Source organism: Protopterus annectens, chromosome 2.part1 (assembly GCF_019279795.1).
Source record: "Protopterus annectens isolate FY-2018-M chromosome 2.part1, PAN1.0, whole genome shotgun sequence".
In the NCBI taxonomy this organism is placed as follows: Eukaryota; Metazoa; Chordata; order Ceratodontiformes; family Protopteridae; genus Protopterus; species Protopterus annectens.
In genome coordinates, this window is record NC_056729.1 from 1,565,883,799 (window position 1) to 1,565,908,685 (window position 24,887).

At 40.1% G+C, this 24,887-nt stretch overlaps 1 protein-coding gene across 3 annotated transcripts in view; it reads right to left on the reverse strand.

Annotated features, from left to right (window-relative positions):
* The window catches only part of CHD5 (chromodomain helicase DNA binding protein 5), a 2,140,358-nt gene that overhangs the window by 353,821 nt on the left and 1,761,650 nt on the right, over nucleotides 1-24,887 (reverse strand). For all 3 annotated transcript variants that reach the window (XM_044063016.1, XM_044063014.1, XM_044063013.1), the window contains exon 32: nucleotides 7,322-7,480. In XM_044063016.1, the coding sequence (XP_043918951.1) occupies nucleotides 7,322-7,480 (159 nt within the window). The remainder of the gene's footprint in view (nucleotides 1-7,321; nucleotides 7,481-24,887) is intronic.

Below are 24,887 nucleotides of genomic sequence, written 5' to 3' on the forward strand. Positions count from 1 at the left end.
TGTACAGTTTGTCTTTTCCAGAAAATTAATGAAGATTGTAGTTACTAAATATTGATAAACCTATGAGTTTCAGAATTGGCCTTCAGAAAATGCATGCTAATACAAAGCCTGTTACTCAAGCAACTTTCTATGTATATAAGGAAAACAGCTGTCCCTGACTTTCGTTCTTTGTCTATCATCATTATCTGCATGCATATTAAATGTGCAACAAAATGAAAGCACTCAAAGTAATCATTATCTGTTTCCCTTTTCAGTACTAATTTGTTTTATTAGTGTGGTGCAGTGTACAGCAGTTAGCGTTGTTGGGTCACAGCAGAGGTTTTCTGGTTCGATTCTTGGCTGGGGTGACTTCTGTCGCATATCCTCCCTGTTTTTGCATGGGTTTCCTCCAGGTGCTTCAGTTTCCTTCCACATTCCAAAGACATGCGTCTGGAGAGTTTCTCCCCTGGCCTCCACTGAAAACGGGCTCTGTCCTAGTCAGATTTTCCAAGTAAAGGAATGTTAAATAAATTAATAATTTTGTGTAAAGGTAGTGTTTAGCCAGGACATGATATTTTCAAGGGTGAAGGGGTTTGAGAGTTTTAAGCTGGATGGAATGTCTTCTCAAACAATACCAGTGTATTTGCTTTAGGTAGGCCATGTCAGCTAACCTGATACTTTCTCCATGACATCAGTTCTTTTAAAAGCAAATGCCCATGTGCCAGGCTACTGACAGTCTGCATTACATCCTTAACTCTCATCTATAATGTATAACCTCATTGAAAACATACCTATCAAAAAAATGGTACTGCAATTGTAACAACCCCATTACTAAGCCCCAAAAATCATACCTATCCAGAAAACAGTCCTGCCATTGTGGCAACATCATTACTAAGTCTTCTGCATATGCAGCCAAATCAAATAAATATCATAAAAAAGTCATACTTTATTGTCTGCTTATAGGTCTTATGTGAATAACTAGATAAAATATGCATATGCCTCATTTGCTGTTTGTGCACTAAAATTTCATTGTGACTATATACATAAAACGTAAAATAATGCCAAATGATTTAGTAATGTGCATGACCTTAGCATGCCGTAAATGCTATATAGTGTACTTAACATAGAGACCACCTGTTAAATTATATGTACTTCAATGTTAGATAGTACTTTTTTATTGTTAGCTATGGTAACTGCCTCTGAAAATGTGCATAATGTGGAACTCCCCCCCCAGGGCTCCACTGAAAAGCAGCTTTGCCCATTAAGACCAGTATTCAAAGGCAAATCTTCTTCTTTCATCTTTTTCCCGGTTAGGGGTCACCACAGCAGATCACCTTGTCTGCTCATGATTGGCAGTGGAGTTTTTTACAGTGTCGAGTTGCCAGCCTGGCGCACAACCCTCCACACAAGGCACACACACGCAAGCACGCTTAGGACCAATTTAGAGAGTGTCCAATCCACCTACAGCATGTCTTTGGGATGTGGGAGGAAACCAGAGCATCCGGAGGAAACCCACGCAACCACAGGGAGGACATGCAGACTCCACACAGAAGGCACCCCAGCTGAGGATCAAACTGCAGAACCTCTTGCTGTGAGGCGGCAACGCTAACCGCTGCACCACCATGGCACCCTAGTAATCAAAGGCAAAAAACTAACTAAAAATAAACAAATACAATGAATGAATTAAATAATGCTAACAAGAAACATTTTGTCTGTTACAGCCTCATCCTATAAGTACCATTTCTTTGAAGATAAGGGATCTGATGGCCACTCAGAATACTGCCCCATGTTATTCTGCTTCAGAAAAAGTGATGTCATCATTTGATCAGAGTGGAAAAGAAAAGGGGATTATGAGGAAGTATCCCTGTAGTCTGAATCTGGTTCTGGGAAGATTCATTTGAGATGTATACATGTTTTTCTTACTGATATGTCAAGAAATTACATGGCTTAGTCTGGCAGTTGTCACAGACGGGTAAGGCTGTGAGCTGTAGTTCCTGTGGTGCAGGGTTTGACTCTCTCAGCCTCCATTTGCCTACTGTGTGAGTGTAAGTAACCTCTGAGGTGTCTTCAGTTGCTGCATATGCCTGGTCAGGTATATACCAACACGAGCATTGTACTCTCCGAGGACAAGTCACTTCAACAAGTCACTTAACCAGAAAGTGAGGGGCAACTGAGAATTTGGGCTAGGTTCCTTAATGCTCCCTTGGATTACAAGCCTATTAACTACTCATGAATCAAAGGGGTATCTTCCTTTTTCTCATGCCCACTTAAACTTTCAAGGGTTTGTGTGAAGGTCTGTGTACAATATCTTTTGAAGTGGGCTGACATTTGCAATTGCAAAAATGCATGCTTCCCCACAGACATTCTACAGTCAGGATATTGGATGGGTGCAGGTTCAGACTGAGCTCAGGTGGTTTCTGTACCTCTCAGCAGTAGTCCTCCCTGAGTATTTACTGAAAATCTTAACATTCATTGTTATTGTTGTTTTAATCTGTACAATGCTTAGCTTCAACAATCTTAATACTTTAAATAATCAAACAAGCAAATAAATATAAAAAAGGGGTTTTAGAGGGAGATGTTAGGGATGTGAAAGTGACCTGCATCTGTGGTGTACCAGAAACCTCTTCTGTTCTACAGCAAGCCTGGGTATTTGATATGGCTTCCACCAATAGTAATGTGGGCTTTCACAGGAGTCCTCATAAACCTAGATTATTACTTTAGCTTTTTCTGGCAAAGGACCTACATACGTGGGACCAGTGGTAGTGTCTCTAACTCTCAGTCATAACAAAAACATACAGGTATCTTACTTTCATGGTTTATGATCAGTTTTGAAGACTCTGCTCAAGCAGCTGTCAATTAAGAAGCCTTATTGCCCACAGTAGTACAGGAGGATTTTCGGCATTTGAAACAGACACTTTCTCTGTGGTTTTTCATGTTTTTTTTTCTCTTTCTTCATTCACAAATTACAAAGACTCTTCATTATGCATGTAAGCCTGATTTTCGTAACATTTTGTTCTTTTTTTCCCCCTCTAAGGTCAAATGCAAAGTTTTAACTTTCTTAAGCCATGTAGTCTTAATACGACACAAACTGCTACACACAATATATTTTGGGTCTGAACAAACAAGCTCTATGTATAGTAATATTTTGGAGTTCTCTATATGTTTATGTACATTTGTTTTTGGATTTAAAAGAGTCAGGCATACCCTTTCAGCAGGTGGACAGACAACCTAAAAATGGAAAAAAAGGTACTTTTAGAATGAGAAACATTCACAGGAATCAAAAAAGTCCATGCTCCTACCAGGGGTACAAATATCCTTGACCTTGTACTTACAAACATGGGGGAGCAATGTTCCTAACTCAATGTAATGTCCTCGCTCATCAGATCTGACCATAAGGCAGTATTGCTCGAAATAAAAATTAGATCTGGGGACCCAGCAAAACCAAAAACCTTTAGGAGCTAGTCCAAAGCTAACCTCTCTCTACTAAGTGACACCTTGGCTAAATTCCAAGCACCATCGAACCCAATAAACACAACATCATATGCTGAGCTATTACAAAATTCCTGTACAGCCATATTCATGGTTGTATAGAGCAAGCTGTGTCCACTCACATTAAAAATAAGACAAATTCAAAAGACAAGCCACAGTTGTGGAATCACAGTCTCAGGATGCTTACTAAATAGCATGAAACATTACCTCTCCAGTCCACTTGAACCACTTTTCAACTGGCGCCTACAGTCAGGTTTTGTGGCGAAGGAATGGAAGATGGCTACGGTCATTTCCCTGCACAAAGGAGGTCTAACCACCGATTTGGTTAACTATAGGCCCATAAGTCTGACCAGTCTCATATGCAAGACCATGGAAAGAGTCATTATGGTCATATACCCTTTGGGAATTCAACTATCTTAGCTAATTACCATGTTGATAATATGCCCCTAGGAGTCAACCCTCTGGTTAGGGAACTGGGTATGTATGTAACTAGTAGCCTTACCTTCGACCACCGTGTGGCCATAGTGGTGAGGAAATCCTTTTATTTATAAGTAAGGGAATTGCATCTATGTCCAAAGGGGTCATTATACCACAGTACTGTGCCCTTATTAGAAAAATCATAGAGTACAATGCTCGTGTTGGTATATACTTGACCAGGCATATGCAGCAACTGAAGAGACCTCAGAGGTTACTTACCAAGAGAATACAAGGAGTAAAAAAATTACCTTACACAGAGCATCTTAAAGCCCTTCCCTCTACTCAGTCTCCTATAGATTGCTGACGGTTGATCTATGCCTGGCTTACATGGCATCCACAAACCCCACACTTATGAATCTCCTGCATATTTGTAAATTAAACAGTACCATAAATACAAAGTCTAAGGACCTGAATTTTGTCTGTGACTTAAACAGAATATGCTGAACAGACAGATGTGTCCCAGAGACTGCTCCTTCTATGGAACAGGCTTCCCATTCGTGTGAAGCTGAGTTCATCTAATACCCAGTTTAACAGCAACTTAGACCAGTAGATGGGAAATAGGACATTTACACCAGGCCTGGCACCCATGTTCATTATGGACAGAGGTAGATTATAAACGCCTGATCCTCAATGTCCTATTTAGATACAGGACATAATTTCGGGAAAACTTGGCTAGGCTTAGAAAAGCCCCCTGTGTCATTAGCCTTGTAACATTCTATGAATCTATGAAAAGTGTATGAAACAATGCAAGTCAAGCAAAATGTTTTCTTCAAAAACACAGCTAAGTGATCCATGGTTGGTGAATGGCCAGAAAAACTAGAGACAGCCAGTGTTGTTTTTATGGGAGCACTGCTCCAATTTTGCTAGTACCTTCTTGGATACAAGACCAGAATCAGTCTTTCCAGGAATAACAGCGTTTGAAGATGTGTATGAAAAAAACTCCTCAGCAAAAGCAATGATTCACTGTTGCACTAACTATCCCTGAAAAATATTCAGATGCCCTATATGTCTTGACATTTTAATGATATCTTAATCTATTGTTTCATCACATTTCTTGGTTCCTAATGAATCTACAGCCTCAAACATTTTGAATTTTCCATCATGCCTTCTCTTTCTCAATTTGTATTGAACAATATAAGGTATGGAGGGTATTAGAGAGCTACACATCAAGATGACATTTCACAGCTGCGATATGGTATTGTAATTTTTTTTTATTTACAATGTGTAGATGCTAAACTGAAAATATTTAAAATGTCAGTGTTATCTTTACTGTATTCTGAGAAAAGGTGAGTGGAGCTTTCGGCTGTAAGACAGAGTGAGGAAAATCTTTGTATACAATGGAGAAGGCCTATGCTGTTTTCCCATGTGGAGAGGAGTAGGCATATGCCATTTTCTCATGTGGAAAGGAGTAGGCCTATGCTGTTTTACCATGTGGAGGATTAAGCCTATGCTGTCTTCCCATGTGGAGAGGAATAGGCCTATGTTGTCTTCCCATGTAGAAAGTAGTAGGCCTATGCTATTTTCCCATGTGGAGGAGTAGGCCTATGCTGTTTTCCCATGTGGAGCAGTAGGTCTACGCTATCTTTCCATGTGGAGAGGAGTAGGCCTATGCTGTTTTCCCATGTGGAGAGGAGTAGGCCCATGCTGTTTTCATGTGAACAGGAGTAGGCCTATGTTGTCTTTCCACATGGAGAAGAGTAGGCCTATGTTGTTTTCCCATAGAGGAGTATACCTATGCTGTTTTCCCATGTGGAGACTCGCATTTGACCAATTGTTTGCAAAGAATACATCAGCTCCCCTAATCAACCTAATGATGTTGCTGCAGTGAATTCTTAAAGATGTTGCTGAAATTAAAAATGCCGGAATTAAAAACACATGGAAGAACAAGGATAATTGTTTTCGTCTCATTCCTCATCTCTGTCCCTACATGTCCATGTGCTTATTAAGCATGTGGTCTGCCTTATTAAGTATGGCTTAGCAAATGAGGACAAGAAAACCACAGCCCTAAAATAATTTACAAAATTTGTGATTATCCAAGTTAGTAGGGGTGGAGGCAGTTATGCTTTTGGAAAAACATTTTCATTTATTAGTAATTTATTAGTACATTTGTTGTGAGCCAGAGGGAGCACATTGAATCTTGCCCAAATCTCCATTAAAAGGAGAACAAGTAAAATATCTGATATGTACATTACTGAATTTTAAATATAAAAGGACTACCTTCATTGCTCTCGGAGCAGGCTGTTGGGACTTTGGTTCGTGAACTTTTCAGCTTTGCTGGTACACTTGTGTTATAAACACTCTACTTCTACCTTCATGGCACTCATCCCAATACATGGACATTATTTCTGAAAGTATGTGTGCTTGCTATATACAATCTATGTCATTAACATTAGGTCAGGATTTAGAAACTCTATAATGCGCAGAAAATTGCTAGAGCACTAAACTACGAATTTGATACTGCAGCGTTCCCGTTCTCAGTAATCACCTTCTATATGCAATGGAAACAGTATAGCTCAACGATTAGGTTATGGGACTGTGATGAATAGTGTGTTACTCTGAGCAAATCTCTTAACTTCTTTGTGCACCTATGTCTGCTTCACAAACAGGAGTTTAGTCATCATTTGATGCTTCATGGACATCAAAGTGCTAAAATAAAATTAAAAGTAAATGTGGCTCTGTATCTGTAAAAGATCCTTTTCTTCCCATCCAAATGCCAGTAGAGAAAAAGTAGATGTTCCTTTACCAACACTATAAAATATGGGCATGACCTTAAAAACATTATCAAATACATTTTGTATACAATGAAGATTGATTGTACAAAATATTATTATTTTTTTATTCTACTATTTGTTAGTTGGCAAGACACACTATGAATATTAGCCTGTTCTAAGAGGACAACCTATGAGTTTTGGTCTGGTTACATGACCTTGCCCAGTTGTACTGTATGCGTCTGGAGTTTGCAGTAGTTAAACTCAGGCCTCCTTGATAAAGTGTTTAAGCAGTTCCTTGCCTTGTATACCACACTGTACCGCCTGACAGAAAATGAAATGGAACAGGAACCAACAGCAATATTGTAATTCATCCTCCATGTCTATCCTGTATTATTTGCGTGTATCTTGCAGTATGGAAATTATTCCACTGAAATGACCATCACTGAACCACAGGGTTTGTTCCCATTTCATTCAGGTGGACACCAATCAAAGTATTATTTTTTTCTTTCTGAAGTTATATCACATGGTGAAAACAAAAAGTATTTCACCTCTTAATTACCTTTATATATGAGACAAACACATCTTTAGAATGCAACCTTTGGAATACGGCTGCATTCTTAAAATTAGCCATGGCAAAGTAGGTATACATAATTAAGCCATCTTACCTGTAAAACCACCATCTGCAATATTAAACATGAATTTGAATTTGTTGTTTTTATCCTCCTTTCTTCCTGCTTCATCTTCTTCATCTTTCTCTTCTTTTTCTCCATTCTCCTGAGTCTCATTGGCCTCTTTCTCTTCTTTCTTCACATCCTTATCTTCAGCTTTTAGGAAATAAAGAGGTACTCAGTCAAACATTGCTTTGGTTATTGTACCTCTCTGTAGTTATGTGGTAATAATGTTAGATTATGTATTAAAATAATTTTACAGCATATGATGCAACAAAATTAATTCTGAAACAATACCATATTTCACTGTTCTCATGTTTAAGCATCTTTCTTATATAAATTAAAACACCAGAAGAATTTTATTTATATGTCCACAGCAAGTTGTATGTATAGCAAACACAACTGTATGGGTGAGCATGATGGGAGGATTCATTTCAAACCTGGCAGGTTTATTCCTGAGACTGAAGTCCTTGGGATCAAATGCCCACACCACATGGTTGTAAATTCAAATCATGCCTCTCACCCTTGGCAGGTATTACATAAGCAATATCTCACATCTGGGTGTAAGTAATGCAGACTTTAATCACAACTTGGGAGATATGGTCATAGTTGTGAAGACTTAGTGACCAAATAAGCCAGCTCTGGGCAAAGCTGCATGTCCCACATATTAACATGGTATATTGCCATGGACTACATGAAAAAAGACGTACAGGAGCTCTTTGATCATGTAGCCCAGGCCGGTATGACCCTGACCATGAGTAGCATCTTACCCTCACCAAGAATGATGCCACAGTATAAAGACAAAATTATCAATTTTAACAATTGGCTAAAGTATTGGTGTCATTCAAAGGGGGTCCAGGGTCTGTCAGCCTGGGATGACATGCTCGACAAGCCACGTTGCTTCGCTAGGGACGGCTTGCACCTGTCACCCCTGGGTTTTCGAATACTGGCTAAGGCTCTTGCCTCCCCCATAGTGCCTTTTTTAGGCAAGACTCAAAAGACAAACCCACCCCCATAGACAACACAAAGAAAAAAAAACTAAGGGTAATGCTGCTCAACACCAGAAGTCTAAACCTCAAGATGCATGCACTTGAGACTCTCCTCAGTATGGAGAATATTGATATCTGTGCAGTGACAGAAACCTGGTTCAAGGCTCCCGAGAGCACCGCAGCACTACCAGGCTATACTTCATACCATGCTTTCCGGCCCCCAAAACTCGGACCGAACCACAAAAGGAGGGGGAGTATCCATATTTATCAAAGATACCCACACCTCCAGGCTAGTAGCACTGCCCGAAGCTCCGGAGAACATCCATGTGCAACTAACAGTGGGCAAAACTGCCTTTCAGTTTGTAGCCTGCTACAGACCACCCTCCCAAACACAGGAACCTCACTAGGCTTTCCTGAGAACACTGGAGAATATGAAGGTCTCTCCAAACACTATTATATTGGGTGACTTCAACTAACCAAACATCGATTGGGAAAACTACTCAAGCCCAAACACCCTCGCCCAACGATTCCTAGACTCAAACACTATGGAACAACTGGTCACCAGTCCCACAAGAGGGGAAAACATACTGGATCTGGTCAGCAACAACATGGGGTCTCTATGTTCCACACCAGAGGTATACCCCTCATTGGTAAGATCAGACCATAAACAAATCTCACTGGACATCCATATTCCATCCCCATCCTTAGCCAAGGAAACCACGATGTAGAACTTCTCAAAAGCAAACTTCACACTTCTCAAAACTGAGGTGGAATCCTTCAAAGCTCCCGGGCCAGTGGACAATACGGCCCAAAATGCAGAATCCTTTACAAAAGCATTCTATGGACACCTACAGGAATGCATGGAGCATGCTATCCCAAATAAAACCAAGACTCACTCCTCCAAAGGCAGGAGACCTGTCTGGTAGACCCCAGCCATAAATAAGCTATACAACAGAAGGAGAAAGCTACTACATGACAGAGCAAAATCCTAAAAAGGGAAGTCGTCACTAATCAGTACTAGCAAGAAACTACGATCCCTCATAAAATTTTTTAAGGCCAGCTTTGAAAGAAAAATTGCACAAGACACTAAAGATAATCACAAGGCCTTCTTTAGTTATATCAGAAACCTGGGAGGCAGCTCCCAGATATGCTCTGTGTTAGTGCAAAATGACAAAAAATTCACTGAACCCACAGACATTGCCAACATCCTGGCAGAAAGGTTCAGTGCAAACCCCCCCCCCTTCCCCACCAAAAGAGCAAATATCTATCCCAACAGAGTGTAGCCTTCCTGAGATCACAGATGCACAGCTGAGAGATGCCCTCTCCAAAGCTAAAAACACAGCATCAGTGGGACCAGACGGTGTCCCGGGCTGCGTCTTACACGAGCTCCAAGAACTAAACCCTCATATAAAGTCACTGTTCAATCTCAGCCTTACTACAGGATATGTTCCCAAGGAATGGCGTACAGCAACAGTGGTCCCACTCCACAAAGGTGGTGCCACAACCGACCCTGGAAACTATCGCCCTATAAGCCTGACTAGCCTGGTCTGCAAAGCTATGGAACGTATCATCATGGAAATCATAAATACAGACATTGGGAACCTCCAGATACTGGATCCTACCCAATTCGGCTTCGTTAAGGGCAGATCTTGCCTCTTGAACCTGGTCGACTTCTTTGAAACAGTTACCAAAGCCATAGATGAAGGGAAGGTAGTCCACACAGCCTACCTGGACCTCGCAAAGGCCTTTGAGACAATACCCCACTCGGGCATCATAAATAAGCTCACCAACTTAAATATCAACCCCTATGTCACAAGATGGGTTGCAAACTGGCTCAGGGATAGAACCCACATGGTCAGAATAGCAGGTGCCATGTCAGACTCTAAACCAGTTACAAGTGGTGTCCCACAAGGCTCAGTCCTGGGACCTCTCTTGTTCGGTATATATTTCTCCGAGGTACAGGCTAACACAGGTGGACTATGGCTGACCAAGTTCGCAGATGACTGCAAACTGGGTGCTATAATCGACTCTCCGACTGACACAAGCATCCTCCAAAAGGGTCTCACAGAGATGGATAACTGGTGCCAGAGCCATGGCCTAAAGCTAAATGCCAAAAAGTGCATAGTCATCCCCTTTGGGAAAAACAAAGTGCCCACAAATTACCACATAGGTGGTAATCCATTAAGTATGGAAGAAGTAATTAGGGACTTGGGGACCCAAGTAGATAGCAATCTCTCCTTTGACAATCACATTGCCAAAGTGGTTAGAAAGACCTTCTATATAGCCCACCTTATCATGAAAGGGTTCACATCTAGATCAAGAGAGGTCATTGTGCCCCTCTACTCATCACTTATCAGGCCCATAATTGAGTACAATCCCCCATTTGGGATGTACCTTACCCGACACCTTCAGCAACTGGAAAGACCCCAAACGTATCTCACCAAGAGGATCAAGGGGCTCAAACAGATGCCCTATGCAGTACGGCTAAAGAAACTCCAGCTCTACTCAGTTGCATACCACCTACTCAGAGGCGATCTGTGGCTGACGTATAAAGCCATGTCCAACCCAGAATTAATGGACATGCTTCACCTCAGGAAATCTAAATCCCTTAGAGCTATACGCTCCAGGGACCTGAACCTGAGCACAGAAATAAATAGGACATGCTGGAGGAACAGATTCATATCACAGAGGCTCCCCTCACTCTGGAACAAAATCCCAATCCATGTCAGGCAGAGCCCCTCACTGACCTTCTTCAAGAGAAATATTGATGAATGGATGGGAGATTGTAAGTTTACCCCTGGGATCTCTTCTGTGTCGCTGCTTGACAGAGTTACAGTAAACAAACCTTAAAAGGGCTACCTTCTGTGACCTACTATACAGAGGCACAGTCAACTAATCTAAAAAAGTGGCGAAAGCCAAACATACTCTGGCTAGGCTTATAAATGCCCTAGGGCAGATAGCCTAGTATTAACCTATGAACCTATTAAACAAAATGTTTTCCCTTTTTTTACAAATATCTTAGTATGACAGAGATCAATTTCTCTTCCATTTTTTCCCTCACTGATGTGAGAATCTGGGGATGGCTGAGTGATGTACTGCAGACAGGTATACCTGTGATACATCGCATCAGTATAGTTGTACTACTTACTACATATTACTAAATATTTTATGATTTGAAGACAACTGTGTATGTGTTTATACTTCCTTAAAGAGCAATTAATGTGGGCCATGTGAACCCCCCCACACACAAACAATAAACAAATATGCCATCAATAGCTATGTTTAGAATGTTTGTTTATTTTTTAAGTCAATGGAGCAGACAAAAAATGGCAGCTCTATGTTAGATGACCTGACATCAGTCACTCACTCCAATCTCCCTGACAGGCCCCTCTAACACTCTCACTTGCTGAATGAACCCAGGTTGTTGGGGTTGACAGGACTCCATCCCTATGTGTCACACAGACAGTTACATCCATCCCTATATGTCACAGAAACAGTCCATCCCTATGTGTCACAGAAACAGTTATGTCTATCCCTATGTGTCACAAAGACAGTCCATCCCTATGTGTCACAGACAATTACATCCATCCCTCTGTGTCATAGAAACAGTCCATCCCTATGTGTCACACAGACAGTTACGTCTGTCACTATGTGTCACAGAGGGAGTCCATCCCTATGTGTCACAGAGACAGTTACATCTATCCTTATGTGTCACAGAGACACTTACATCCAGCCTTGTGTGTCACAGAGATAGTCCATGTCTATGTGTGAAAGAGACAGTTATGCCCATCCCTATGTGTCACAGAGACAGTCCATCCCTATGAGTGACAGAGACAGTTATGCCCATCCCTATGTGTCACAGAGACAGTCCATCCCTATGTGTCACAAAGACAGCTATGTATTCTCTGATATATTCTCTGATATGTGTCACAGAGACAGTTACATATTCTCTAATTGACTCCTAGCATTATAAATCATAGTATTGGCTTTTTAAATCATAGCAGTGGGTCAGAAAGGAGAAGCACTTTCTTATTTTCCCAATAGAAGCTATTTCTATACTAGACCATATATAATTAGTTGTAGTGAATTTCAATATAGGCTTCATTTATGTATTTAGTAAAGTATGTACCCATTAGCTGGTCTGACCTTATGAAAAACATCATAAATCTGGGAGGAACAAGGCTAAATCGGCCAAAATCACAGTGATATGCTTAAATCAGGGCAGCTGAGAGGTATGACTGATGACTTTATTCAGCTGTTTTTTTCAGTATTTGTATTTCTTCCTACTTTATTACTTTATTTTCCATGTGCTGCTTATTCTTCAAAGTGTTCAATTGCATTTATTCTCCTGCATTTATTACAGCTTATCAGTAGCCTGATTAAATTGTAACTGTTATTCTAAACATCTTAGTTTTGTTTAAGCACTTGGGATTCAGGTCAGTTGTTTTACATTAAGAAGGTTTGCAGTCTACATTCTTGTGGCAGGAAAGGTCGTGTACATCCTTCTAAGCTGGGAATTGCTGGTTGAAGGCTTAGTGCGTCTGTTATTCTAAAAGTGTCTTAGTTCTGGTTTAAATGCTTGGACTTCAGGTAATTTATTTTACATTACGAAGGTTTGTGGTCTACACTCTTGTGGGAGGAGAGCTCTGACCTTCTGAGCTGGGAGTCGCTGGTTGCTTATTGTGCCTGCTTATTTGAACTGTTTTTTTCTGAAATTGTTGCACTTTGTTTGCTGCAGCAAAGACTAGATTCAGACCTGCTGAATCTAGTTCTGTTTGTATAACTTGGAACACTAAACCAAGCCATCTTTTGTTGAAGAGGGTTCCCCTGCATCAAGCGGCAGGTGTGTGCAGTTAGAACTTGTCTGATTGAAGGTTGCTGGAACAGGGCTCAGTTTTGAGCTTTTTACTGGTTAATTTGTTTAAATCAGTTTGCTCCTGTTTGCTACATAAGCAGTGCGTTTGCGTGGGTTTGTGCTTGTTTTAGCAAAACTCCACAGAAATTTGGTGACCAGCTACTACTCTGCTGTATTTATTTGATCAATCCAAGCCATCTGCTTATCTCTGCAAATCTTAAGTAGAATTTTTCACTGTAAATTGCACTTTTGAACTGCATTTTTACAATATCACTGTTTATTTGAACTTTTTTTTTGTAATTATTGCACTTTGTCTGCTGTAGCATAGACTAGATTCAGACCCGCTGAATCTAGTTCTGTTTGTATAACATGAGCACTAAACAATGCAATCTTTTGTTGAAGAGGGCTCCCCTGCATCCTAGTGGCAGGACTGTGCAGTTAGAACTCATCTGATTGAAAGTTGCTGGAACAGGACTCAGATTTGAGCTTTCTTATTGGTTAATTTGTTTAAATCTGTTTGGTCTTGTTTGTTATAAAAGCACCATGTTTGGCAGGTTTACATTTATTTTAGCAAAGCTCCAAAGAGTCTGGCGACCAGCTAATACTCTGCTGTATTTATCTGCTCAAGCGAATGCATCTGCTAATCTCTGCAAAACTTAAGTAGAATTTGTCACTGTGTATTGTATTACATTTTACCATATCACTGCTTATTTGAACTTTTTTTCTTTTCTGAAATTGTTGGACTTTGTTTGCTGTAGCATAGACTAGATTCAGACCTGCTGAATCTAGTTCTGTTTCTATAATTTGAGCATCAAACCATCTTTTGTTGTCGAGGGTTCCCCTGCACCCTTGTTGCAGGAGCGTGCAGTTAGAACTCATCTGATTGAAGGTTACCAGAACAGGGTTCAGTTTTGACCTTTTTTATTGGTTAATTTGTTTAAATCAGTTTGCTCTCGTTTGCTTCAAAGGCACCGTGTTTGCTTGGGTTTGTGCTTGTTTCACATTGTACACTGCCGAGCAGCAGTGGGCACCGTTGGCAGTTACAGATGGAAACACTTATGCCTGCATATTTTCCCTTAGTACACTACTGGTGCTCCAGTGAGTTCTCGCAAACAGTGACAGTTGTACATTCAACGAAGCTCCTGAGGTACAAACAGAGATCCCACTAGCCCTTTGTATTTTTTGCCCACTTCTCCTGTCCTCTACTTTACCTGGTCCTTCCTGTCTCTCCCCGTTTTCTGACCACATCAACTTACCTAGTATTATGGACAGGCAATTTCCCACAGTATCTCCAGCCAGCCTGGTCAACATGGGCTTCCTGATGCAAAGTAGCAATTGCCTGATGTACACTAACAACCCACTTCTTCTAGTCCACACAAATTCATTATGTGAGCGATGCATCTATATCAAGAACCTAGAATCCAGGCTCTCTCACTCAGTCAGTTCATCTGATACTAAGTAGGTTGTCAGCATGCAGACCTCACCTCCTGCACCTACCAAACCAACCACACATAAACCTACATATGCAGAGGTCCTTACTAGAAGTTTATCTAAATATCAGAGACCTCCCACACCCAAAAACAAGCACAATTCACATAATACATCCTCTGCATAACACTGTACACATAATATCACACACCAGTGTCTCATCAATTAAGTCCCGAAGGCATAATACAAAAACAAACATCTTAGTCATAGGAAACTCAATTGTGAGACACAGATGTCCCTCTCACAAGGATGGATAAGGAAAAAGCCATGGTCAGCTGTCTGTCAAGTGTCAGAATCCACCACATCAAACATGCACTCAAGTCTTTCAACAACAGACACTGTTATGGCTCCATCATAGTCTATGTTGGCGTGAACGACTTGAGATGTACCTCACTGGACTATATGAAAACAGGCGTCACTGAGCTCTCTGAGTGTGTGTCTCAGGTAGGTATGTACCTAGCCTTAAACAGCACTTTACCTTTGCCTAGGATGATACCTCAATACAAATAATTGACTTCAACAATTGGCTTACTTTCTGGTATCATTCAAAAGGGATCCATTATCTGTCAGCTTGGGATGACATGGTCAACAAACCTCAAAGCTTTCATAGAGAGGATCTTCATCTGTCACCCCTGGGATTTTGGTTACTGGCTAAGGCTCCTGCCAACCCCATAGAGCTTTTTTTAGCCAATGCCACAAGAACAAAATTCCCAACGTAAAAATACCCTCTTAAAACAACCTCAGACTTATGCTGGTAAATGCTAGGAGTCCAAGCCAGAAACTGCACTCAATGGAAGCAGTCCTCACCTTGGAAGATGCTGACATTTGTGCAATCACTGAGACCTAGTTTAAGGCTGACAAGAGAACCTCAGCTATACCAGGTTACATTTCCATCCACACGTTCAGACCACAAACTGAAGGCATGAGAATTAAAGGAGGTGGTGTAATAATATTCATTAAAGATACATACATCTCTGGATTGGTTAAACATCACAATTCCCTTGAATTACTTGGAATTGACGCCAGGTGAGATCTCTCTTCAGGTTATTGCCAGCTATAGGACCCCCTCCATGAATCAGGACATCCACTCAGCCTACTTGGATCTATTTAAGTCAGTCAATATACAAGCAAACACCCTGGTTTTGGGTGATTTTAATTACCCATCCATTGAATGGGTAAATTATATGTGTTTTAACTCATTTGCCCAAAGGTTCCAGGACTTTGTTAACTCCAATGCCCTGGACCAGTTGGTTGACACACACACACACAAGGGGCTCAAACATCCTGGATCTGATGATCAACTACATGCTGGACCACTGCACCACCCCCACTGTGTGGCCTTCCCTGGTAAGATCTGAGCACAAATCAGTCTTGCTAGAACTAACTATAACACAAGACCCCCCCTTAGCAACAACTAGACTAAAAAACTTCTCCAAGGCCAATTATAACCTCTTACATGACAGCATAAATTGCTTAACAGCCCCTTATCCCACTGATGACAGATACTTATACTGAGTTATACAGCAATGCTTTATATGAGCACATGTACATTGTATTAACTGTGCCATACCTGACAGAACCAAAGCAAGATCTTAAAGGAAAAACAAGCCTGCCTGGTGGACAACTGCCATTAACAGGCAATACAATAGGAGAAAAAAATTACTATCTAAGGGTAAGAAGGAACAGTCTCAAAACTGGAAACACTCCCTCCTCAACTTAAACAAGCAAATAGGACTCCAAGTGAAATCCTCCAAAGCTAATTACGAATCCAAATTAGCTTCCCTAACTAAGGATAACCATTAACCTCAAAGGCAAGGTCCAGATTTGCACTGAACGTGTAGTTAATGGTATGCATATACAGAACCTGTGGATATAGCAAACCTGCTGGCTGACAGGTTCAGTGAAAATTTCACTCCCCTGTCCCCACCTCATATACCCCAAAGCATCCCTAACACCTTTCCCCCACCTAGTATCTCTGAGGAGCAGATCTTAAACAACTCTCCAAGGCCAAAACAGCCTCTATGGGACCAGACAACATCCAGGGTTTTGTTCTACATGGATTATAACAGGGATTAGCATCACCATCGGGCACACTTTTCAACCACAACTTAAGCACTGGCTTCATCCCAGTGGAATGGAAAATAAATACTGTCATCCCTTTGCACAAAGGGGGTGCATCCACGGACCCTGGGAATTATAGACCCATTAGCCTGACCAGCTTTACCTGCAAGGCCATGGAACTAATCATCGTGGACCTTATTAAGAAAGATATAGGAAATCTCCAAACTCTTGACCCCATCCAGTTTGGCTTTGTCAAGGGGAGATCATGCCTATTAAACTTGGTGGACTTCCTTGAGACAGTCACCAAAACCCTAGACAGGGAAAATCTGTGCATATGACATATCTAGACTTAGCCACAGCCTTGGACACAATCCCCCACTCAAGCATCATTGATAAATTCACGCAGCTGGTAATCAACCCATATACTGTCAGTTAGATTGCAAACTGGTAGAACTCATATGGTCAAAATAGGGGACTCCACCTTCTCCAGTAGACCCATAACCAGTGGTGTTCCACAGGGATTGGTTCTGAATCACCTACTGTTTGGAATCTACCTCTCCGAAGTATAGACTAAAACTAAAGGACTGTGGCTGACAATGTTTGCTGATGACTGCAAACTGAGAGCGATCACGGATACCCCTAGCGATGTCACTATCCTGAAAGAAGGTCTTACACAGACTAATGACTGGTGCCAAAGTTATGATCTTAAACTTAATGCAAAAAAATGGATTATCATCCCATTCAACAAGGGTGATGTAACTGCAAACTGCCACATCAATAGCAATACCCTAAGCACACAGTCAGTGGTGAAAGACCTAGGCACACAGGTCGACAGCCACCTTAACTTCGATCACCATGTCTACACAGTGGGAAGAAGGGCATTTTATATTGCTCATCTCATAAGTAAGGGCATTGCCTCCAGAAAAAAATACATTATAACCCCCCTGTACTCTTCCCTTATCAGGTCAATAATAGAGTACAATGCTCCCTTTGGTATGTTCCTTTACAGACACCTGCATCAACTGGAGAAACCACAAAGGTTCCTTCAAAGAAGATCATGCCTATTAAACTTGGTGGACTTCTTCGAGACAGTCACTAAAGCCCTAGACAGGGAAAATCTGTGCATATGACATATATATACTTAGCCACAGCCTTTGACACAATCCCCCACTCAAGCATTATTGATAAATTCACGCAGCTGGTAATCAACCCATATACTGTCAGGTAGGTTGCAAACTGGTAGAACTCATATGGTCAAAATAGGGGACTCCACCTTCTCCAGTAGACCCATAACCAGTGGTGTTCCACAGGGATTGATTCTGAATCCCCTACTGTTTGGAATCGACCTCTCCAAAGTACAGACTAAAACTAAAGGACTGTGGCTGACAAAGTTTGCTGATGACTGCAAACTGAGAGCGATCACGGATACCCCTAGCGATGTCACTATCCTGAAAGAAGGTCTTACACAGACTAATGACTGGTGCCAAAGTTATGATCTTAAACTTAATGCAAAAAAATGGATTATCATCCCATTCAACAAGGGTGATGTAACTGCAAACTGCCACATCAATAGCAATACCCTAAGCACACAGTCAGTGGTGAGAGACCTAGGCACACAGGATGACAGCCACCTTAACTTCGATCACCATGTCTACACAGTGGGAAGAAGGGCATTTTATATTGCTCATCTCATAAGTAAGGGCATTGCCTCCAGAAAAAAAGACATTATAACCTCCTGTACTCTTCCCTTATCAGGTCAATAATAGAGTACAATGCTCCCTTTGGTATGTTCCTTTACAAACACCTGCAGCAATTGGAGAAACCACAAAGGTTCCTTCAAAGAAAATTCAGGGTCTTCAAGATCTGTCTTATGCAGACAAACTTAAATCATTGTTACTCTACTCTGTGTACTACAGACTGCTAAGAGGCAAACTGTGCCTTGGATATAGAGCAATCTCTGACCCAGCTTTAATGAAAATGCTGCACATTCACACGTCAAATGGCACATGGGTCACTCACTCAAAGGACCTTAACATGGTATGTGACATCAACAGTACTTGCTGGACAGACAGATTTGTCTGACACAGGTTGCCCCACATTTGGAACAAGCTTCCTATCTGTGTTAAATAAAGCCCCTTGTTGGCCCAATTTAAGCATAATTTGGACGATTGGATGGGTAACCGGAAATTCACCCCAGGGGTTTCACCTGTGTCCTTATTGGACAAGGGCAATAGGTGTTGATTTTTGTGTCTGCTTGAACCAAACACCCTTGGGAACACGGGCTGAATTTGGCTAGCCTTGTAAGGGCCCTGGGGCAATTAGCCTAGTAACCTCCTATGGTGTGAGATTTAAATTGCTATATCTAGCTTTATTCTGGATATTCTTTTTTCTCAGAAAATCAAAGGTATTCTTTCATGCAGAACTGGTTATGGAGGAAATACAAAGTTTAGCCAAAAAAGTCAGCCATCAAGCTGAAGGGGACCATGTTTTTCAACTTCCTACAAAGTAAAAGCCTACAGAAAGACTTTTTTAATGAAACATTTTCTACTTTTCAATGGAAAATGCTTGAGCAGCAGAAAAAAGCCCAGCAGTTGACTATAAGAATTATGTGTACTTTGGACTCAGTCCCACTAGATGTAGTTTAGATATGTGGGCTGTGGTTCTGCAAGAAAAAGTGGATGGAAAAAGTGGATGAAAAAATGGAAGTGTGCTGATTATGTTAAACTAGTGGGAGAAGTGTAAAACATAAACCTTATGTGGTGTCATTAATGTTAACAAGCATACCAAATGGATTGAAGAAGTAACTGTAAGAAAAACATTTTTTTCTTATTAATATTTGTATAAAAGTTTCCTAATATCAATTGTTTGCTATTTTGTAAAGCAGCTCTGTATAGCTTGCAGTCACAGGGTATTTTAAATGTGAGGTGACAGAAGTTTCATCAGTGATTACTGTATATGATATCAATATTAAATTAAGAATGCATTTTTTCCTTAGTTGAAATATAAACAAGCTATGCAGTGTAACAAGATAAGAAAGGCTGGTAAGAAACAAATTAAAATTAATGAAATATTCTGATCTTCAGCCACTGCTATATATTGAACATGGTAACCATCTGAAATGCAGAGACTTGTTAGGGCAAGTCCTGGAGTACCAAAACTGAATGACTGAAAATGCTGACTTACATACAAGTCTTGAGATTGTTGTTCTTTGGAATATTCCCATTTCTCCATAGTATGGCAATCTCAAAAGTTGGTGTGTGCATATATATATATATATATATATATATATATATATATGTATATATATATATATATATATATATATATATATGTGTGTGTGTGTTTTGGGGTGTGGGTTTGCCACCCCCCCAAAAAAAAGCAATTTTAAAGGAGGAAAAAGATGTTTGAAATTTGCTGTTCTGTTTTTTTTGTGTTGTCTTTTTTGGCATTTGGGGACTTGGTAGTTCAAGTCTCAACATTTCAATAGATAGCCATTAATCATATTATATACAAAATTAAAATATAATAGTTTCCTGTTATTAAAGGGGTGAACGTCTAGATTAATGTTCTTAGTTAATGCTGTAGATAAGGATTTTAAAGAAAACATACTTAAAAAACAAGAAAAAATATGAAAACATTAAAAAGGTAGTAATTTCTTGTGTCTGCAAAGTAACTGCCTGTTTTCTTTTATTAGCACCTCCATTTAGCTAAAGACAAGCAACCTGCAGGTACAGGCAACTACTCAAGACAAGTACAAACAGTGTGTCTAATTGAATTCTACAAGGTCTCACCCTCTTAGTCCAAGACATATGGAGAAAACCTGCCATAATGGGGGTACAAATGCCAAAAATAGGGACAGTTTGAATTGCTCTTGTAATATTAGAAAGTTGCCAGAATAACAGAGTATGTAATAAATAAAATGTTTTTTTCTAAAGGATATGAAGTCTGAAACTCAAAGGTACAACATTTACTAATTTAATTCCTCAGATCATCCTAGCGATTTGCCAGAAGACCAAAAATTGTATGAAGAACAGATTGAAATTTTGAGGCAAAAATCTGGACATTCCATGAAAATCTGGGCAACTGAGCAGTATGAAGGTGTAATGAAACAGTGTGTTCTCATTGATATATTTGAGGTGAAAGGTAAAGATAAATAAAAGTTATGTAATCGCCATAACTATGCATCTGTGTTGTCTGTTTTCTTCCTTTTTCCACTGACGGGGTCTCATTCAAACTAGGATCCCACTTGAACAACTTTGTTAGATTTAGGCTCTGTAGCTTGAGCTCTTCCCCACTGACGGGGTCTCATTCAAACTAGGATCCCACTTGAGCAACTTTGTTAGATTTTAGGCTCTGTAGCTTGAGCTCTTCCTCTTACCCATAATCCTCTCTTTTCCTGAATTACCTCAGATTGAGTTTGACATCTAGTCAGCTAACCAACATATGTCCAAGGATACCCAGCCATTAGCATATTCTAAATTAAGCTGAATATCAACTACAGCAGAAAGAAAAGGAAGGAGAAGAAGAAGACTGCAGTTCATGCTGCAAAGCTGACAGGAAATACCTCTCAGGACCTTCTAGGAGCTCACATGACAGGAACTTATAAAATAAGAAGGAGGCTGGAGGGTGGGAGGGTGAAGAAATAAGAAAACAGAAAACACAGATGCATAGTTATGTTAAGTATATAACGTTTACATCTGATGTTGTCTTTTCCATCCATTCCTCAACTGATGGGATAGAGTCCCCAGCTAGAGAAACCCTGAGTGATCCTCAAGGAAAGATATTCCAGAGTACAGTGGAGCCAAATGCTGCACTATTCCTAGATAAGATGACCAATTTGTAATCAGCTATAAAGGTATGAGCACTGGACCGTGAGGTAGCTGCACAAATGTCATCTATATAAGCTCTGGACCAAAAGGCAGTTTATGTGGCCGTAGAGCTTGTAGAATGAGCCTTAGGCGGTTTTGGTAATATCAATCCTTAGACACAATAAATGCAATTAGTGAGACATCTAGCTAAGGTTACTTTAAATACTGGTTTGCCCAATTTAGTTTTGGAAAGAGAAATAAACAAACTGGTATGATATTCTGAAATCTCTGATTCGGTGAATATAGAATCTAAGTCGTCTATGAGCATCCAAAAGTTGTAGCACATATTCTCCCTTGCCGGATAAACTTGGAAAGAAAACAAGTAGATTGATGAACGTTTGACAGTTGTCTCTGATGTCTCCTTAGAAAGGAAGGGTTAGTCTGAAGTATACCCTGCCCTTATGAAAAATCAGGTATGATGGCTGGGAAGAAAGTGTTTGAAGCTCTGATACTAGTCTAGCCAACGTAATGGTCACCAGGAAAAGTGTTTTCCTTGATAAGAACTTTAAGTCTACCTTGGCTGAAGTCTCAGAAGGAGAATGGGTCAAAGCTTGAAGTACTGTTAAATCCCAAGGAGGAGTGGGGTCCTTAATCTGAGGTTAAAGTAAAATGGTACCTTTAAGAAAGGCCTAACATAATCTCAGAGGCCAAAGAAGAATAGTTTTCGTTTAACTGAAAATTAGAAATGGCAGCAAGTTGGACCATAATTGCCAAGTAACTAGCTCCATTACTGAAAATGAAAGCAAGGAAGTTGAGAACAGCTGGGGTATGTGCTGAAAAGGGGACTGATTATCTAAGGAAGGCCCAACTAGGAAACCTTTTCCATTTGCTCTTATAAATCTTTCTGGCAGAAACTTTCTGGGATGATGTGAGGATGTGTGGAACTGAGGAAGAACACCTGGAGTGTTTAGCCACTGGAAGTGGAGAAACCATGCAGTCAATTTGAGGGTTCGAATATCCAGGTAAGATATCCCGGGTAGGTGAGATAGAAGGTCCACTGCTGAAAATACTCTGTGCTGGATATCCCACCACGTCCAACATGAAACAATAAGACAAGAAGACCTAAATATGGGCTAACAGCTTATCAACAGCAGCACCTCATTTGATTCAATAAACCTATATGGCTTTACACAGTTAATTACATCAGTTACTATAATCCAAAAAGCAGTGGTAGGCAATCAACCTTATACTGGATTCTTACTAATAGATCCAACAAAATTAGGACAGCCAGTAGCCTGCTAGATAGCCTGACCACCTACCTACTTATGCACTCAGACATTACAATATTCAAGATAAGTATAACATTTACAACCAAGTTTGTTACTCAAAAAACTTTGACAAAGACACTTTTATCAAACCTTTAACAGAATATAATTAGAAAATACTAAAATCTATGCCCTTAAACTCTGCTGTCACACACTTCAATGAAATATAACAAAGAATTCTCAATAATCTTGCCACAATACATACCAAAAAGGTCAAACTGAGAACTTCCAAGATGGCTGCACACTGAGTAACAGCTTAATTCTAGCTCTCCAAGTGGAAACTAAGCAGAGAAGGCCAGTTGACTTGTGTTTACAGCTAAATTTCAGTAACTGGCTAGTAAGTGTACTGCCTGGATGCCAGGAAAAAAAGCAATACAGAGGATCTGGAAAAAATCAGTTACAAAAAGTGAGGAAGAAACACTGACTGGGGAAAGGTCTGCAGCTGTTCAGCAAAAAGCAATGCAACCTCCAGACATGAATTCCAGTAACCTACAGGAAGATACAAGACAACTGCACACACATCTGGTTAAAATAAATGAAACACTGATGGAGTATATGAACACAAACAAAAAAAGGTTGGAAAAAATAGAAGAAGCTTTAAACAGAAAATACTCAGAGGTCGAAATGCAGAAAAGGCTGGCTGAATATGAGACTGCTCAGGAAGAGATGTTTAAAAAAATAATAGAATTGGAGAACACAGCACGTAGGGAAAACCTGGGATTTTCAGCTATACCAGAAAAGCTGGAAGGAACAGACTGTATTAATTTTATGAAAGCACAAATAATCAATTGGACTGGTATTCCACTGCAGGAGTTGTTAGTTGAAAGGGCACATCATGTGCATGCTCCAAACCTGGCTAAGAGAAAGCAAACTAGACCTTTAATAGTAAAGATGCACTCCTACCAGCAGAAGGAGATGATTCTGACAAAAACTTTGGCAGAAGGACAAAGTACTAAAAGTGGGGGACAGCAGAGTGTTTGGGAGAATGCTTACTCATTGTACACCAGAAAGAGGAGGAGCACATTTATTCCACTATTCAGGAAATGTCGAGATGCAGGTGTGACATTCCAACTATTGTACCCAGTTATCTTCAAGGTATTCTTCCCTGGAGGGACTAAATATTTTTTGATGATGTACATGCTAAGGAGAAAATACAAAAGTTTGTCCAAGAAAAAGTAAGCTGTGAAACAGAAGGATATTCTATTTCTTGTTCTTCCAGTAATAAAGACTACACAGAGACTGTACCTGTGAAACCTCATCTAATGTTTCAACAAAAAATATTGGAGAGAAGGAAGGGATCCCAAGAGTTGACTAGATAGTTTTGTCTGTTAGTATTAAGTTAATAGGTTTTAGTGGGGTATTGGGGTGTTTTTTGAGGGCTTTCAATAAAACACAGCATTTTGTAAGATGTGACACAGGCTCAAAAAATGGATACAACAAGAAACAACTTATAAGAGTTCAACCTGCCAAACAGTGTATACATGTAACACAAAAGCTGGAACTAGACATTTCACAAAAAAGGTGTTATACATAAAAGGTGGAAATAATAACAAAGAAAGAGTAGTGGACTATATTACAAATGTGCAGTGTAAATAGTTATGTTACAGGAAACACACTTAGAAAGAACTGAACATGTGAATTTGATAAAGAAAGGTTTTCAGGATAGTTATTCAGAGGAATACCTGGAACAAAGGAAAATATGAGTATTTATATTAATTGCAAGAAAAGCTCCAGTAGTGATATAAGAGGATAAAAAAAGATAATAATAGCAGATTTGTAGTGCTAAGGGGGTTACTGACAAGGGAGGAGGATTACACTGGCATATATTTATATTCCACCTAAAACTGCTATAATGGAGCTTAAGAACATTATGGGAGAAATACTCAGTTTTCAGCAAGGAATATTACTTATAGGTGGGGACTGGAATATGATTTGTAGCAGTGGAGATCTGTCTGGGGGACTGAGAAGGGAAAGTATAACAAAGGAGGATAGATTTTTTTTGAAGAAATTTATGAAAATATTTGGCAGGGAAGATGT